This window comes from Panthera pardus, unplaced genomic scaffold (assembly GCF_024362965.1).
Source record: "Panthera pardus isolate Hobbes unplaced genomic scaffold, ASM2436296v1 HiC_scaffold_27, whole genome shotgun sequence".
NCBI classification, from domain to species: Eukaryota; Metazoa; Chordata; class Mammalia; order Carnivora; family Felidae; genus Panthera; species Panthera pardus.
The window spans coordinates 36145018-36164531 of NW_026526843.1; the positions used below are offsets into that span (position 1 = coordinate 36145018).

The following is a 19514-nucleotide window of genomic DNA, read 5'->3' on the forward strand; positions in this document are numbered from 1 at the left end:
TGGAGCTCAACAAGGGGCTTGAGCCCACGAACCTTGAGATCATGACCTGAGCCGAAGTCGGACATTCAACCGACTGAGCCACCCAGGCGCCCCTATTTTTTAAATGAATCAAAACAAAAATGGAGTTGCAAAAACTACGATATATTTTAAATGCTTACATCTTTTTTAAAATTGCATTTTTAGCCCCGAGGCAAAACCACAATACAATGTATAACATTGGGTGAGGTCCAGAAATCTGCATTTTTAACAAATGCCCCATATGCATACCAACATTTGAGAAGCATGCCCTGAATTTTACCAGGAGGAGAAAGTGCTCCAAGTGAGGTAGACTTCCCTTGAAATGCCAGGAAAGTGAATTCTCTCGCCTCGATTTGGGGTGTGTATGCCACAGCAATTTGTGTTGCTTTCCCATCATAGGGAATCAGAGCTGGTCTTATGCCCAAATGAAGTAAGCAGCTACGAGTTAATGTGAAAAATGCCAAAATATCCCCTTACCCAAAATAACCCTCCGACAAGCCTGCCATTGGGCCCAAGATTCCCGGGAGTAGCTTTTCTCCTTAAAGGTTATTATTAGCTCCGCTCTGCTGTGTCGATGCCTGCCACTCTCCCTTTGCATTATGTTATAAAGCTTTCCAATTTGCTAAGGCAAGATGGTTGCTGGCAGGAGATCTACGGGAGTGCATAAGAATTTGTCAAAAGCTGGTAAGAAATTGGCCTTGTAGCTTGATTGCAAGGAAAAGAACCTTGAGCTTGGATTTGTTGAGAAACGTAAAATTGAACAGATATGTTCGTTTGACCTAGCTGTGGCCGTGTGTTCAGAATCTGAGCTAGTCAACAACATTTGAGGGTATACTCTTCAGTCCCAGTACCTTACACTAGGACAGTGAAAGGAGATAAAATATACAGAAGCCTTGGTCTGCTCCACAGGACCTGACAATCTCAAAGGCAATGCAGGGCACACACATGAACTAGAACACATATGTAAATCTATGTGTCATTAAGAGCACATTGAAAGCACATCGTAGTAGCACAAAAGTCCTGAAAATTTTGGAAAGCATGGAAGAGGAAGGACCGCTGCCTATGGTTGTGTAGGTATATCTTACACAAGGAACCCCGCCAGGGGCGGATCTTGGAAAATGTTTAATAGTAACAGTTGAGTGGAAAGGATAGGGCAGAGTAGGAGAACGCATCACCACCAAACACTGAAAATAGGCAAAGAAAAAGCCAATGTGTGATATGTCCATCACATAAGGTTAAAGGCTAGCCCCATGCAGATGTATAAAAATCTTTGAGGCATTGGGGCCCCCGGGGGGCTCAGTCGGTTAAGCATCCGACTTCAGCTCAGGTCATGATCTTGCAGTTCGTGGGTTCGAGCCCCGCATCGGGCTCTGGGCTGACAGCTCAGAGCCTGCTTTGGATTCTGTGTCTCCCTCTCTTTCTGCCCCTCCCCTGCTCCTGTTCTGTCTCTGTCTCTCAAAAATAAGTAAATGTTAAAAAATTTTTGTAAAAACCTTTGAGGCATTTAGGGATGTTTAGACAAATACAACCACAAGAACCAATCTATAATCTTGCAATTCACATTAGATCAAGGATTGAAAATAAAACAGATTTCTACATGCCAAATCATCTTTTTGTCCATATTGTTCACTGCTGCAATCGTAACACCTAGCATCTATATATATTTGATGAATGAATGAATGAATGTATGTATGAATGCATAGTTACTAATCACTTTGCAACTCACGCTGTTTAATCCTTCCAGGTGGTCTGTTATTTCCAGAGCTTCAGGATCCGGGTGTTAATTCTGTACACTAATTACATTCTGTGTGATGTTCCCATCACCACTACTGGACAGCCATCACTCTATACCCAGAGCCTAGCAGAGTGCCTGAGATATAGTAGTTAGTTGCTCAACATAGGAATCAAAGAATGGAGGTTAGGTGGGCCATGAATTGATACATGATAAGTGAATGGAAAAGGACCATTGAGACAATAATTTGCAGTAACTTCTGTGCTAAGTTACATGGTAATTCCCAACCTAAGCCCACCTGAGCACTAGGGGAATGGAATGGTAGCAATTGGGGTCCTAAATGGAGTAGGGACAACGAGGGACACCAGAAAGCCTCCGAAGCTCAAAAAGATGCCTATGGTGTATAAGTTCACCCACCATATGACTCTATTACTTTGTTGAGATCGAATGCCTTTTTTCCCTTAGAATTTTAGACAGCTATTTTCTTTTAAAAAGGACATTACTTCTTAGTGTTTAAAACACAAACAAAAAGCTTACCTCACCCAGGGGTTTAAAAAAAAAGAGCATTTCCAGATAGCAGGATCTCTAGGCAAGTTTGAAAATGTGACTCAGTTCATCTTAAGAAATATTTATTGAATAGCTACTTCATTTCCAGAACTATGGAAACATTCCATGAATGAGAGACTGGCTATTTTGGGCCATCAAAGGGTAAAATGAAAATTCAAGGTTTGTTTCTGGTGTTGTTGGCTCAGAAATGTAGTGGAAAGAACCAACAATTATATAGGTCTTACTACATAGCAGGTCTTGACATTTTACATTGATTTCTCTTTTTGTTGTTGTTTATGTATTTTTGAGAGGAGACAGAGTGTGAGCGGGGGAGGGGCAGAGAGAGAGAAGGTGACACAGAATCCGAAACAGGCTCCAGGCTCTGAGCTGTCAGCACAGAGCCCACTGTGGGGCTCGAATTCACAAACCGTGAGATCATGACCTGAGCCAAAGTCGGACACTTAACCGACTGAGCCACCCACGCACCCCTTTATTTCTGAAATTCCACAGCAATTCAGGTTGGTAGATATTTTCCTCGACTTCAACATTTGAGAAAACCATCAGAGATTGGGATTGACGGGTCTGAAGTCACACAACTAATAGCAGAACAGTATTTGAAACCCTGGCATGGCACAGGGCACAATGGCAGGCTACCCCTCACGATTTCATGCTGCCCTTACCCCCTTCTTCCTCTGCATGCCAGCTTGCCTACAGCACCATTATCTCGCAATGCAGGATTCCAGGGCCATGATAGTTACTATAGCGATAATTGTGTGTGTGTGTGTGTGTGTGTGTGTGCGCGCGCGCGCGTGCGTGCATGTGTGTGTGTGCAATTTACATATTGAAGCTCTCATCAAGGGCCTTCAAGGGTTTGTCCAGCATACTTTCTAATGAGTTTGAAGGGAAAAAATCTATGTATCCTTTTATATTTTGGGGGTTGACATCTAGAAATGTCATCATAAGTTTAAACAATTGCAAATGATATAATTTCAGGAATATGATAAATATAGATATTTAAAATAAAATTATCCTGGGGGAACTGGGTGGTTCAGTCAGTTGGTTAGGTATGCAAATCTTGATCTCAGATCAGGTTTTGATCTCAGGGGCTTGATCTCAGGGTTGTGAGTTTGGACCCCGAGTTGGGCTCCACACTGCGCATAAAGCCTACTCAAATAAAACAAAATAAAATAAAATAAAATAAAATAAAACTATCTAGTCACTCATTTAAATTTATCCAATGGAATCTGAATGCCACAGCGATTTGCTACTCATAGGCATGTATTTAAAAATTAAACGGCTATAATCTTTAAGGGCAGAAAGTTTACATCATTCCCTTTCTCTTTGAATTCTTCTTTCCATTCACATCCCCACAGGATTTTATCCTAATGTCATAAAATTTTTGTTTTAAGTATTTTATGACTATTGATCATGACAATATTTCTTCAGAACAAAAATATAAATTAAATTTTAATGTTTTATTTCCTGCAGCCAGAAGGTAATAAATGTTAAAACATTTCTTTTTTTTTTAAGTTTATTTTTTTTTTTTGAAAGAGATAGCAAGCGGGAGAGGGGCAGAGAGAGAGAGAGGGAGACGGAGAGTCCCAAGTGGGCTCCGTGCTATCAATGCAGAGCCCAATGCAGGGCTCAAACTCACAAACTGTGAGATCATGACCTGAGCTGAAACCAAGAGTTGGATGCTTAACTGACTGAGCCACCCAGGCACCCCTAAAACATTTCTTTTGAGTTTAGTTATGATTCAATGATTAGCAGTCCAAAACAGTTCAAGGAACACAAATACAATACAAATTTTGGTAAATAACTTTAAGACATAAACATACATTTTTATTGGAAATGCATTTTTTCAATATGTGGTTAGGGTTTTTCATCCAACTAGTTATTATATCCATAGAATATTACGTAATATTTAGGAACAAAATTCAGCTTCAACTATGTTTTTATATTTTTATGACAGTAAGTGCTAAGAAACCTTTTCATATCAATAAGTATATGTGAATGGACAGTTTTATTATGCCATTGTCATTCAATTTTCTTGAACTCTCAGTTACATGCCAAAAGATCATATAATCATTTTTTGAAAAATAATATTTTAACAATCTATCATCTGACAACTTGATTAGGTTCCCCTTATATTTTACATAAAGCAAAGATCTGTAAACTGTATTACTTAGAAAAAGATTTGTTACTCAAGATTACCGCCATTCAGTTTCTCCATTTCTGGGAAGTAATACTGTGGTAAGAAACCTCTACAATGGCCCTCCACTGATCCCCACTTCCTGGAATTTGACCCCTTATACAATCTGTTCTCCTTGAGCATGGGCTAGACGTAGGGACTCAATTCTAACAAACAGAATATGACAAAAGTGATGTCACTTCAGAGATTAGGTTACATGAAGATCTTGGCTTTTCTCATTGACTCCCTCTGAGTGAAGCCTGCTGCCATGTTATGAGCTGTCTTTTTTTTTTTTTAATTGTTTTAATGTTTACTTATTCTTGAGACAGAGAGAGAGAAAGAGAGAGAGAGAGTGCACGCGTGCGCGCATGAGCGGGGAGGGGCAGAGAGGGAGACACAGAATCCAAAGGAGGCTCCAGGCTCCCAGCTGTCAGCACAGAGCCCGACGAGGGGCTCGAACTCACAAGCTGTGAGATCATGACCTGAGCCGAAGTCGGATGCTTAACCGACTGAGCCACCCAGGCGCCCCAATGTTATGAGCTGTCTTTTTTTTTTTAAACATTTTTTAAATGTTTTTATTTATTTTTGAGACAGAGAGAGACAGAATGTGAGAAGGGAGGAACAGAGAGGGAGACACAGAATCTGAAGCAGGCTCCAGGCTCTGGGCTGACAAGCTGTCAGCCCAGAGCCTGGTGCGGGGCTCGAACTCACAGACTGTGAGATCATGACCTGAGGTGAAGTCGACCGCTTAACCGACTAAGCCACCCAGGCGCCCCACCCAATGTTATGAGCTGTCTTAGAAGCCCGTATGGCAAGGAGCTGAGAAAGGTCTTCAGCCAATAGCTAGCAAGGGACTAAGATCCTCAGTCCAACAGTGATAAATTTCATTTCATTGAACGTAATACAGTTTGCTCTATGAAAACACCAGTAAGAAAGCACTATGAAAAGATGCAGACTGGGAGAAAACATTTGCAAGTCACATTCCTGACAAAGAGCTTGTATCCAAGAATACAGGCATACCTCGTTTTATTGTGCTTCGAAGATACTGCTTTTTACAAATGTAAGGTTTATGGCAACCCTGCATCGAGCAAGTCCATCGGCACCACTTTTCCAACAGCATTTGCTCACTTTTTGTCTCTGTCTCACATTTTGGTAATTCTTGCAATATTTCAAACATAGTCATTGTTATTATATTTGTTATGGTGATCTGTGATCAGTGATCTCATTTTTTTGAGAGAGAGAGAGAACACACATAAGCGGGGGAGGGGCAGATAGAGAGAGAGAGAGAGGGGGGGAGAGAGAGAGAATCCCAAGCAGTCTCCATGATAACAGGGTGAAGATCAGAACTGCGAGATCAGACCTCAGCCGAAACCAAGAGTCGGAGGCTCAGCTGACTGAGTCACCCAGGTACCCCGATGGTTACCATTTTTTAGCAATAAAGTACTTTCTAACTAAATTATGTACATTGTTTTTTGAACATAATACTATTGCACACTTAAAAGATGACAGTATAGGGGTGCCTGGGTGGCTCAGTCGATTAAGCATACAACTTCAGCTCAGGTCATGATCTCGTGGTTTGTGGGTTCACCCCCCGCACTGGGCTCTGTGCTGACAGCTTAGAGCCTGGAGACTGCTTCGGATTCTGTGTCTCCCTCTCTCTCTGCCTCTCCCCCGCCCATGCTTTGTCTCTCTCTCAAAAATAAATAAACACTAAAAAAAATTTTTTAAGGTGACAGTATAGTGTAAACATAACTTTTATATGCACTACCAATCCAAAAAATTCATTTGACTCACTTCAGTGCAGTATTAGCTTTATTGTGATGGTCTGGGACCAAAACCACAACATCTCCAAGGGATGCCTATGTATAAAAAAAACTATCAAAATTCACCTGTAAGAAAAAAATGCAATACAAATGGTCAAAGGGTCTGCACAGACGCTTCACCACAGACGGTATATAAATATCAAATAAGCATATGAAAAGATGCTTGACATCATTCGCTATTTGGGAAGTGAGTCTTAAAACCATAATGGGATCCAACTACTTATCTGTTAGAATGGAGCAACTTTCAAAACCTGACACGTGGTTTGTCAGGATGAGCACAGGGTGATATTTGGAAGTGTTGAATCACTATATTGTACACCTGAAACTAATATAACACTGTATGTTCACGAGCTGGAGTTAAAACAGAAACTTGATAAAGAGAATAAACAGCTGACAAGTGCTAAGGAAGTCACGGAGCAAGTGGTGGGAGTGAAAAGTGGCACAGCCACTCAGGAAGACAGTTTGGCAGTTGATTATAAAGTTAAATGCACACTTGGGGCGCCTGGGTGGCTCAGTCGGTTGAGCGTCCGACTTCGGCTCAAGTCATGATCTCACGGTTCGTGATTTTGAGCCCCACGTCAGGCTCTGTGCTGACAGCTCAGAGCCTGGAGCCTGCTTCGGATTCTGTGTCTCCCTCTCTCTCTGCCCCTCCCCTGCTCATACGCTGTCTCTCTCTGTCTCAAAAATAAATAAAAACATTTAAAAACCTAAAAGAAAATAAAGTTAAATGCACACTTACCACGTGACTCGGCAATACCACCCTAGCTTGTCAAGCAAGAGAGGTTAAACTTATGTTCAGCAATAACCTGTGCGTGAATGTTCCAAGCAGCTTTATTCATAATTGCTAACACTGAAAACAACCAAATGTTCTTCAAGAAGCGAATGAAGAAACCGTGGTACATCCATATAATGGAAAACCACTCAGCACTAAAATGGAACACAGATGAAGCTCAAAGCCAGTCTCAAAAGATTATCTACCGTATGATTGCATCTATCTGGTATTTTGGGTTTTTTTTTTAAGTTTATTTTTTTTAAGAGAGAGAGAGAGTGAGAGCAGGGGAGGGGCAGAGAGAGAGGGAGAGAAAGAATCCCAAGCAGGCTCCATGGTGTCAGCACAGAGCCTGATGCAGGGCTTGATCCCACGAACCGAACTGTGAGATCATGACCTGAGCTGAAATCAAGAGTTGGATGCTCAAGACTTAGCCACCCAGGTGCTCCTAAAGTTTATTTATTTTGAGACAGAGAGAGAGGGAGGGAGGAAGGGAGGGAGAGAGAGAGACAGAGAGACAGAGAGAGAGAGAATGAGCAGGGCAGGGGCAGATAAGGAGAGAAAAAATCCCAAGCAGGCTCTGCACTGTCAGCATGGAGCCCAATGCAGGGCACAAACTCACGAACTGTGAGATCATGACCTGAGCTGAAACCAAGAGTCGGTCGCTCAACCAACTGAGCCACAGGCGCCCTCCCGCTGTTGGATATTTAGGCTGTTGCCAGTTAGTTTGCTAAGATAAGCTACAGCGCTACAGGGAACGACCCGGCGCATACATCTTTTTGCAAGTATAATGATAAATTAAATCTCTAAAAGTAGGATTACCAGGTCCTAGGGTATGTGTAATTTGAGTTTTTATACCTACTGACAGATTGCCCTCTATCGAAGCAAGTAGAACTTTTAGAATGAGTCATGTGTGCATTCTGCAGTGCCCCATCCCAAACTCTTGAATTCTCTCTTTCATAGGATCATGCCGATATTGAGTGGAAATTTGCAAGGACAAAGCTCTGGATGAGTTACTTTGATGAAGGCGGCACCTTGCCACCTCCTTTCAATATCATCCCCAGTCCCAAGTCATTTCTCTACCTTGGTAACTGGTTCAACAACACCTTCTGCCCCAAAAGAGACCCTGATGGGAGACGGAGGAGGCACAACTTGAGAAGCTTCACAGTAAGGCTTTTAAAAATTATGTTTTGTTTTTTTTTTAAACAGAACTGTTTTCTATCTCCCCCCACCCCCAACACCCTTGGTGACAGTCCGTATATTAAACATCAAAAAATCACTTCAACCCCCCGATGCTTGGGGGCTTGTCAGGCAGGAGCTCCTCCGTTATTCTCCAGCCCTAATATTTAGAAATATATTCGAGTGGATGGGTTGCTGGGAGACCACTGATCTAAGCTCTCTGTCCATTTTCAATTACAGGAACGCCATGCTGACAGCCTGATACAGAATCAACATTACCAGGTAAAGCTCGTCCCAGGGACTAAGCACAATAGTTCTTGGTCAGTTGTGTGACCTTGGACAAGGCATTTAACCTCAGCGAGCCTCAGTTTCCGCATCTGTGAAATGGGGGGGGGACATATAAGTCACAGTATTGTCGCGAGAATTGAGTGGTGAGCATGTATGTACGATGAAGTGTGCGTGTGCACGCGTGCCTGTGTGTACGTGTGGCCTGCCTGGCACAATGCCTGCCACGTCTCATCACCACTAGTAATACAAAGCGGAGCACATCCCCAGGAGGCTAAGTGAAAAGAGACCATCCCTGTGAAGGACAGGTGATATTTAAGAAAAATATCTGGACTGGGGCGGCTGGCCGGCTCAGTCTGTAGAGCACATGACTCTTAATCTCAGGGTGGTGAGTTCGAGCCCCACGTTGGGCGTGGAGCCTACTAAATAACTAAATGAATATCTGGATTATGTAATTAGTGGACATTGAGATCAGTAGACTTTGTGACACCGAAGAATGACTTTCTCAATTTTCTAAAAGGAAGAACTCTCATTTTACTGGGAGGGTTAAAGTTTCATCCAGCTTGAAGGAGGAAGGGTATTGACCATGTCCCTTCAAGGATTATTAAATTCTCATCATTGTATAGATGGGAATCTGTGTTTGCTTTGTGTGTGGGCAGAAATTTTTCCCTTCGGGTAAAGCTGCTCTTATGAGCCCACTCTGCCACCAAATTTGGACACTTGCAGAAAATGACTGGATCCTGGGAGAATGTGCTATTGCAAAGACAGTCTAAGCATATTTTATTTCTTGGATGTGTTTCTTATTTTACTGAGAGCCTGAGAAGAAAACTGAATGCTTCTTTATGTGTGTTTTTTTTTGTTGTTGTTGTTGTTGTTAATTTCCAGGAAGTTATCAGGAATTTAGTCAAAAGATACGTGGCCGCTATGATAAGAAATTCCAAAACGAACGAGGGACTGACAGAAGAAAATTTTAAGGTGATTTAATCACAAAGTGGTTGAATTTCTCATTTCACATTTCTTAAGCATCTTTTGATCTTCACCAAGTTTGAGGTTTCTGGTGATAATTTCAACCTCCTATAACCCACCAACACCAGCTAGAATATTTCCTTTCTCTCCGAGTGGTCTGTCCCCCAGAAAGTGGAGAGATTTCGCCAATGTCTCTTACCACAATCAGCTTTATGAACGAAAGACATTTGCCTTATTCTTTTAATATTCTGGGTGTCTCACGGTGTGGGAATTGAAATTGAATGATATGGCAAGGACGTATCGTGAGGGGCAAGATAGCAAAAGGAAATATAAAGGCCTTCTTTAAAGATACAAGATGAAGACCAACCAATCCATTATTAAATCTTTCTTTTCATTTTTCTAATGCTTATTTATCTTAGAGAGAGAGAGAGAGAGAGCGCAAGCAGTGGAGGAGCAGAGAAAGACAGACTCTGAAGCCGGCTCCAGGCTCCGAGCTGTCAGCACAGAGCCCGACACAGGACTCGAACCCGCGAACTGCGAGATCATGACCTGAGCCGTAGTCGGACGCTTAACCAACTGAGCCACTCAGGCACCCCTTCCATCTAAGATTTAACAAACCTTATCATTACACATTAAAACTCTCCTAATACTGGCATGAGCCCAAAGCAGTGGTTCTCAGTCAGAGGCAATTTTGTTCTTTAGGGCACATTTGGCGATGTCTGGAGGCAATTTTGGTGGTCACACCAGACGTTGTGTGCCAGTGGCATCTAGTGAGTGGAGACCGAGATTGCTACTAAACATCCTACAACGCCCAGGACAGCCCCCCACGACCCAGACTCTCAACATGGCAAGTGACTGAAGAGCCCTACCTTAGAACACAGGTATATTTTCTAAGGAACATAAAAAGGCCGTTATCCTAACCCACAGATGGAAGTCATCTCGTGAGGGCCTGCTACGTGCCAAGCACTCCCCTGGGTGCTGGGGTACAGTGATGAGCAAGACCTAACCAGCCCCCACTCTTGTGGTGTGGCACGCACTAATGATCGAAGGTGACAAATGACTGGATCTTCTGACAGGATCGACACAGGGCGCTGTGGAGACAGAGAGGAGAGACACTCAAGTGGGATTTGGGATGTCAGAGCAGCTTTTCAGAAGAAGCCGTGTTTAAGCTGAGGAGCCAGATAAAGGAGAGTTGCGGAGGAGAGTGTCGTAGGCAGACAGACCAGCACAGGCAAAGGCCCAGAGGCAAGAGACGGTATGTCTATGCAGGTGGACAGCAGGAGAGCGAAATGTTCCCACTTAAGCTTTGAGAAGGTGGTCTTTAAAGGAAAACTCTAGGGGCGCCTGCGTGGCTCAGTCGGTTAAGCGTCCGATTTCGGCTCAGGTCATGATCTCACGGTTCTGGGTTCGAGACCCGCATCAGGCTGCTCATTGTCAGCACAGAGCCCAGGGCCCGCTTGGGACCCTCTATCCCCCCGTCCTCGCTGCCCCTCCTGCGCTTGCGTGCGCTCTCTCAAAAATAAGCAAACACTAAAGGAGCAATCTAGCATCCAGGCAGTCAGAGATAGAAGAATTTCCTGGGGACCTGTGTAGACAGGGACCCCTGTCCTCAAACAGCAGTCTCTAACCTGACATGTTCCACTTCCCTAGTTTTATTCCGTGGGGTCCTAAAAGCTTTTTCCTCTGCCGCAGTCTTTCTATATGCAGATACGCCTATGAGAGCTAGTGCCCTAATCGAATACCTTAATCACTAGTTAACGTTGTAATAGGGACAGGTCTGCTGCTGTCCTCTTGATAAGGACCATCTGAAATCAGCGTTACTAATTGCACGATGTTGCCAATGGCCACCCCTGCCCGCAGAATTATTAATATATTTTTCTTGTACTGGAATAATGTGAGATTTTGCCGGTAGTTTGTGTACTTTGTGATTTGCCACTAGGCAAAGCCTGGAACGTTCCGAAGGACACCCAGTGAGCCTATCTTGAACAAAAGGCCACGCTTCTTAACATAACGTATCTTCTCTCTTGCCCCAGGAATTAAAGCAGGACATCTCCAGCTTTCGATATGAAGTACTCGACCTCTTAGGAAATAGGAAACACTCAAGGAGAAGCTTTTCCGCAAGCAGCACCGAACTGTCCCAGAGGGATGATACCAATGATGGCAGTGGTGGGGCTCGGGCCAAATCCAAGAGTGTCTCTTTCAATTTAGGCTGCAAGAAAAAGGCCTGCCACGGGCCACCTCTCATCAGAACCATGCCAAGAGCCGGCGGTGCCCAAGGGAAGTCAAAAGCCGAGTCATCAAGCAAACGCTCCTTCATGGGTCCTTCTCTCAAGAAACTCGGTCTCCTATTCTCCAAGTTTAACGGTCATATGTCTGAACCCAGTTCAGAGCCAATGTACACCATTTCGGATGGCATCGCTCAGCAGCACTATATGTGGCAGGACATCAGATATTCTCAGATGGAGACCGGGAAAGCAGAGGCCTGCTCTCAAAGTGAAATTAACCTCAGTGAGGTAGAATTAGGGGAAGCCCGGGGCGCTGCTCAGAGCCGTGAATGCCCTCTAGCCTGTTCCAGCTCTCTCCACTGTGCATCCAGCATCTGTTCCTCGAATTCTAAACTTTTAGACTCCTCAGAGGACGTCTTTGAAACTTGGGGAGAGGCTTGCGACCTGCTCATGCACAAATGGGGTGACGGACAGGAAGAACAAGTTACAACTCGGCTCTAAGTCAGACCCCTACCACCTGTTCTGGAACTCAAGAGAAACTTTGTAATTTCCTTGCCCTCAAAGGTGACACGGCGTACGACTCCCTCATTGCCCTGAGCCACCCCAGCCCCACCCCTCCCCCACCCCTCCCCCACCCCTCCCCCACCGCCCCCCCCAGAAAGGGGAGTGAAACTCCTATTATTTTCACTGTCTTTTATAGCCACATTTTCCATGTTCCGTTCTTGTGATTATGATTCTCGTTACTGCTATTATTTGCCTTTTTATACCCATTAACACTAAGTCCATTTCACAACCAACTGAAGGGGTGTTTGCCCCTGGTCAGCAGAGGTGCAGTGGGTGCTTAACCCCTTGGCTTTGCTTTTCTTACCCTTGCTTCCTTGAAGCTCCAGGTGCCACTTTGCTACTGTTGCTGCCGCTCAGATTCCTGACCTTCCTCAGGGTCTCACCGCATTTCCCCACGAGACTGAGGGAGGTGCTCAGCAGTCCCCACCAGCTATCAAATAAGGCAAAGCAACCTGCCTGTCTCCGTCGCCCTTCAGTGCTCCACGCTGCCCATTCTGGTCCAATGAACAGCATCAAAGGGAGACTGAACAGACTCCAAAGAATTGTCAGCTTGTGGTTTCTAGGTATAACTGGCCTTCTTGTTGTTTTTGTTTTTAAACACGACAACTTCTGTGCTCGCTTCGGCTGCACACACACTTAAACACGACAACTTCTCCTGATCGTGGGGGCGGTTGGCTTCTTTGGTTTCTTAAAGATGTGCTAGTTGCCCTAATATTTACCACGTAGTATGTGTCATATCTAATAAGTTAGTGAATTCCTTTCTTGTGTTTGTGTGTTTCCGTTCCTTACGGCATTTTAAAATGCGACAGTATTGAGATTAGTATTTAGGATGTGTCCTGTTTTTAAAAAACTTCTGCAGTCTAACCAGTAGTCACTACATCTCAGAGGTTGGCAAGAAAAATAATTAGCTGGTACATTCATAGGGTCCTATCTACTGTGGATAGTTTTAATCATTGCTATCGAAAGCATTTCTAAGGTAAAAGTCTGGGTTTGAAAATGTTTTTTAATCAGAAAGATAACCTCTTGTTAAGGCGTTGAAATCTGAAAAGAGCATCTTCGTGAAAAAACAATTCACAATTCAATTGGGTCTAGATAACCTGATTCAGGTTGCAGTTTGAATATTCATGGGGGACAGTGAAATTGCATGTGTAAACTTATGTTAGACATATAACGTGACCTTAGTGAATTCATGGAACTATAAACGTGATCCGAATTCTACTGTCTTCAAAGAAAGCAGCATTTATACATACAAATTATTTGCCACAGCTTGAGAGTACCTCATCAGATTCCAAAGGTTAAAAATGAAGGTTAAAAAATGAAGTCCATAATACATATGGTTATCATGTTGATCCAATAACCCCTGAGAGATAATCTGCTGACCAACGGTGGGTTTGGGGGGGGGTGTATTTTTTTTTTTAACCAACATTAGCACAAAGTTATCCCCAACTTACACTCTAACATATGATCCAAACAGCCCTAGGTCTGGCTACTAGAGAGTAAATTAACAGTGCGTAGCTCAGAAAACTCAGAAGGTTAGGATGTTCTGTTCCTGTAAATTGCAACAGTAACAGAAATCCATCTAAAACCATGTGTGTACTTTCTGGTAAAAGTAAGTATAATGAAGCATTTTCAAATAATGCCTATATGCCTCCAAGAGAGATTGTGACAGTGTAGTTTCTGTTATTTGAACAGATTCCCATTTCCAGCCCTAGCTTTGGTGACTGATGGTCAAAATATTTCACATGAACATGAGGTTCACATGAACAAGAAGTGAGGAGGGGGAGAACAGGAGGAAGTGTTGAAGAATAAAGCTCAGATCCAAGGAAAAACCATGAAGAGAACGAGATGCATCAAGACCCATATGGCAACAGACTGTCCCCAAGTAATTCTCTGATCATATCTCAAGTGATTGTTTACTCAAATTCAACTTCTCTCCTGCTTCATCAAGTGGGACTATCATAAATGGCCTTAACGTCAATAACAGGTTATTTTCCAGAAGGAAAGTTCCTAAATTTACAGATTCGACTTTTGCAATTGTCAGATTCACTTTCAATAATAAATAGAACCTGGGCTGCATCCCTAATTCATATTAACAGCACCCAATCCCAATACATGGCCCTACTTCATCAAAAGAAAAAGGTATCTCTTTCTCACAAATGCATGTACTTAGGATAACCTAGGTATAATTGTTCTGGCAGTTACTCTATTGATTTGTCAGAAAACGAGGGTAGCCATACAGCCATGCTCCAAAACAGTCTTCTCTCGGTTAGGTTCTAAAGAGAGAATATGTATAAATTATAGCAGCCAATCTGTACTACTAAGAGAAACCAGTGTCATATTTCATGGGCAGTACATTTCTTTCCAGATCTCCTTAGGGTTATCGTCTTTATGACTTGGCTTACAACTTCACTAGCTACCTTGAGCCCTGGTTATGATGGGGATTGAGGACAGCTATTAAAGCTGAAGGGCAATTGCCGTAACACTCATCCTGGTGACATCAACATTTTTATTAACTCCAACTCAGAAAAATAGGAACTCTTAACACAGAAAAGAAGGAAAAGAGATCTGTGTTCACCTCTGGACCTCTGTAGACGCTCTGGACCGGCTACTATCAACAAAGGCATTTCAAATACAGTGCTTAAATATGTCATCTGACCCTAGAGAAGGTCTAAGCTGATGTGAGAGTCAATTTATAAACAAAGAAAATTAGAGCTAAGAAAGAACCTCAAAGAGAACCTACTCTATCGCAACCTCTTGTTTTACAAATAGAAAAAAAAAAAGGTCCGGAGAAGAATAATGACTTGTTCAAGGTCACAGAGACAGTCAATAAACCCAAACCTTCTAAATCACAGAAACAAGACATTTGTTATTAAGCATATATATTATATATTATACATACGAGATGTGAAAATGGAATAGCTGCTATATGTATGTTTTTGTCCATTTGCCTACAAACTTCAGAGTGACATATTTTTTAAAGTTTATTTATAATTTATTTTGAGAGAGAGAGACAGAGAGAGTGGGGGGGGGGGCAGAGAGAGACGAGGAGAGAGAATCTCAAGCAGGCTCCACATCACCAGCACAGAGCCTGATGCGGGGCTCGATCCCATGAACTGTGAGGTCACGAAGTGAGCCAAAAAAAAAAAAAGAGTTGGGCACTTAACCCACTGAGCCACCTCGGCGCCCCGAGGCTGACATATTTTAAATGTAAAGCTAAAAATGTGCCCCAAGGTCAAATATAATAATACATGGTATAAGAGTCATTTACTACTTGTCTAAATACCTAATACCACGGTTCATCTCCATTATAGTTGGCCTTCTTCTCACTTCTAGACACCTGTACTTATTTGGTTGATTCCCATCATAATTACATCAGAGTGTCCCTGATCGTTAGCAAGGGTAAAAATCTTGCAATGAAAATGACCATTGTTGAAGTATCTCTACCACGTCTAACTTTAAGTCCAGGGGAGTACAAATTCAGAAGAAAGATTTTAGCTTTAAGTCCAGGGGAGTACAAAGACAGAGGAAAGACTTCAAATTCAATTTTCACTCTTCTCTGGCCTAATTTAGGCTATTTAAGCTAAGTCCAAAACATCTAAACATCTGTCTGCAATTTGATTAAAGAACTTAAAGAAAAAAACCTAGGGCCTCTACCTTTTGCGAATGACTTCAATAGTAATCAAATACTTTTTCAGTAAGAACTTCACAGTTTTTAGGGCAGTGCAAACCTCTCCTGTAAATTTCATTGAATTTCAGTGAAAGACATGAGTTGACACCTTAGCCAGAAAATAGCAGTGGCCATTTGATATTCCTATTGCCTTGTGAGTGAGACTCAAGTGGTATTTTGACTGAACAGTTTAGGTGGCCCAGACCTTGCTTTATTAAATCATCAGGTAAAAAGTACCTGAAGTTATTAGGCAGACATTCTTCCCTGTTTAAAAGTACATAAGAAAAACTGACTATATTATTTTGGTAATCAAGTTTTCAAAACTGCTAACAAACAGATTGTTTGTATGGACATAGCCAATGGAAATTGATGGGATCGTTCAGATCCTTTAAACAGTTTCTTCACATCTACTTGTCAGCTCCCTCTAACTCCTGTGGCTTTGCCTCAAATCTATGGGCATTTTAGAATGTTTCTCTGGCTGACTTTATCTAGATAATTGTTCCATATATCCACTTTGCTGGTGTACAACTAACCACTGGAACAGAGTACCACAGTTCAATGCGAGCACACTTTACTACAGAGAAGTGCTATTTCTACTGTATCTCCAAATCACATTTTATCCAACAGAAGTGGGTTTTGGCTTGCATTGCTTTTAGGCAGAGGTTTGTAACAGTGAGAACCTTATTTGTGTTATACACACGCACACGCATACACACACGCGCATGCACACAATGAAACTTAACAGCATTTGTTTGTTCTGTCCTTGGCCCTTCCTCTTTCTGGGTAATTATTTGATCATTTTTAAGGAAGGAGGAGAAGTAACTTCAATGGAAAGAAACTTCCTGAGATATGGTGAGGAATTTCTCAAATAAGTTGCCACGACAGTATCTCCTGTAGCACAATTGTTAATACTGAAAGCCCTCAGAATTTCAGGTTTCTGGTTTGAAGAAAAATAAAGCATTTAGGTTAGAAAAGAACATACCTGTAAAAATAAAAATACACATTTTTAGTGAATTAAACCTGCATACTTTGGATTTATTGCATACTTGAGCTATTACTATTCATATGCTAGTATGTGGTTTTAGGATTTCCATCTGTAGGCTACATGGTGGTCCAGAGAAGAAGATACTGGTAGGTGGTTTTGAGAGCTTTACTCTTAGAAAATGAAACAAAGGAATTAGTTGCTTGGAATGATACGGGCTGCAGGCTAGGGTGCTCTGGCATGTTTAAGCTCAGTATTTGTTTTATCCCTACTCTTGAGTGGACTTGTACCTGATACTTGTTAGTTTATTTGGTCTGAGTTGTAGTCATTCATTTTTTAAAGATCTACCATCAATGTTTGTGGTACTTGAGACTCATGTACATATTAAGGATTATAATGTTTTAATATAAAATTAAGTGGAATGCCCTTATGCCAGAAGCTGGCTTTCTCCTCTGGTGTGAAAAGCTAGGAAAGCTTTGTAGAAACTTCTGGTTACTACACAAATAAAAGACAAGTTTTGTAGGAACGGGAAGAGCCCACCGCCTTTGACCGCTGTAATCAATCAACTTTCCTCAGTCCATAAGTGTAACACACACTACCCTCATTCTGGACCCTCAAAAAGAAAAGGCCTTTTCAGAACTCTCCAAATGACTCGATAGAACCAAAAAGACCAAATGAAGAAGTAGCTAAGAATGGCCTTCAGCGTAAAGGTCATTTTCACCAATTTGCAGTATATTTTGCCCTCTGACGTCATCTATGAGCAGGTTTCAGGGAATCTAACCTCCCAGGAGCTGCACCTCAGCACACGCACACACACGTAGCAAGGCCATACCCTTGGTGGCACTTGAACGAGTAGGCGGCAGTGTACCTTTTATTTTACCCTAGGGTGGCCAACCACAGTTGAGCTGGGCTTGGCCACTTTATGCCTTTCCCGCAAAGCACTCATTCCCCAAAATACTCATTGCCACCAACTGCCTTCCAATTTAGAAACCTTCTTGACAGTTCTCCGGTCTTATACAACCCTTAAAACTGACCCTTGGAAGACAAGACAAACAAGAGGCTTTGAGGTACTTGGATGGTGAGGGTGTAGTAAGAGACAGATGCAAAAGCTTGTAAAGAATGAGTATGGACAAACACTTTAGAACATAGGGGGCTAAACCACCAAATTGTCAAACTCTTTAGATGACCAAACTGAGATGGGGTTCCCCAATAATTAAAAAAAAAATGTAGTTCCTGAAATAAAACACTAACATCACCATTTTTTCACTCAAAAAAATCCAGAAGTGCCACAGTGTATGAAAACTAGCTCTGAACAAACTGTAATCCTTTTGCAAAGTTCGGGTCAAATTCCGTTTGAGTTTCAGATCACAGCAATTTCTCACCTTGTGATCACTGTGTTGAGAAGCTCAACAGAGTGAGTCTCAAAGGCTACATTTTAAATCGTGCACTATCACTGATTGACTTTTATAAATATGCCCTTCTGATCAGTTACCGGCCTTGATCTCTCCAAATTTTATCTAAGGAAGAAAATGACTTTGTTCAAACTCTACATCAAAGAGAAAGAAGAGGTCAAGTTGGGGGAGGGGAGTATAGAAGAAAGCTAGATTCTATACCTGGTATCATGTTTTAGCCTCAAAAATGTGGAATAAACGTATCAACTGAGATTATTAAAGGAGACTGATCATTTTCACACGCATGCTGGAACGTATGTGCCCAAATGAATGCGGTTCTTCAAACTAATCATCTTAAGCCACACCCATGTGTGAAGGCTGCCGTCACTCAAACCATTGTGGACTTCTGCTTTTGGGAAGCCTTTAAAAATCTGTAATATTCTCAATGGTAGAAAGATCCTCAATGGTAGAAAACTGTGATCCTGTAAGACAAAATTTTTAGAAAGCAACAGTCAAAAGTAATTTTTAGGTCCATATTTGGTCAAAAATTGGGGTGATCCAGCGGAGTTCTAATTTTTCTGGTTCAAGCGCTAATACATAATAAGCACTTCATTAGGTACAAGTATAAAATGAGACAGTTTCTTGTGTGATTTGTAAAGTGACCTGACACTCTTTGGAAACCAGTTAATTTTTTTTCTTACCAACTTTATTATAGAGTAATAACTGGTGTACACTTGCCTGCATCCTTACTTTAATGTGTGCAATTCAGTGAGTTTTCACAGTTGTATCTATCCCTGGAACCATCACCAACGTTAAGATGCAAAACTTTCTGGGGCACCCGGGTGGCTCAGTCGGTTAAGCGTCTGACTCGTAATTTTGGCTCAGGCCATGATCTCACAGTTCATGGGGTTGAGCCCCACATTGGGCTCTGCGCTGACAGCATGGAACATGCTTGAGATTCTCTCTCTCTCTCTCTCTCTCTCTCTCTCTCTCTCTCTCAAAATAAACATTAAAAAACATTCGAACATCCCCAAAGAGTCCTTGTCCCTCTCAGCAGTCTGAAATCTAGTTTTAGACATGCTTGGGACAGCGAGTGGCAGTCTTACTGAAATATGTGCATCTAAAGCCTCCCGAGGAGGAAACATTAAAGAACACCACATTTAGGTATACAACCTC

The 19514-nt window shown here is 42.3% G+C and overlaps 1 protein-coding gene and 1 long non-coding RNA gene across 3 annotated transcripts in view; one reads left to right on the plus strand and one right to left on the minus strand.

Annotated features, from left to right (window-relative positions):
- Positions 1-13513, plus strand: part of TRPC5 (transient receptor potential cation channel subfamily C member 5) — a 266576-nt gene extending 253063 nt beyond the window's left edge. The window contains exons 9-12 of one of the 2 annotated variants that reach the window (XM_019426883.2): positions 8043-8246; positions 8499-8540; positions 9429-9518; positions 11543-13513. In XM_019426883.2, coding sequence (XP_019282428.2) covers positions 8043-8246; positions 8499-8540; positions 9429-9518; positions 11543-12235 — 1029 coding nt within the window. In that variant the 3' untranslated portion in view covers positions 12236-13513. The remainder of the gene's footprint in view (positions 1-8042; positions 8247-8498; positions 8541-9428; positions 9519-11542) is intronic. The other variant, XM_053891241.1, reaches the window with a different exon arrangement.
- Positions 13514-15656: 2143 nt separating this feature from the next.
- LOC109253679 (uncharacterized) lies at positions 15657-19305 on the minus strand. The gene is made up of 2 exons (XR_002074503.2): positions 18561-19305; positions 15657-16947 (listed from the first exon to the last, which is right to left on the minus strand). It is a non-coding gene; the product is annotated as an uncharacterized LOC109253679 (long non-coding RNA).
- Between the last annotated feature and the right edge of the window lie 209 nt (positions 19306-19514).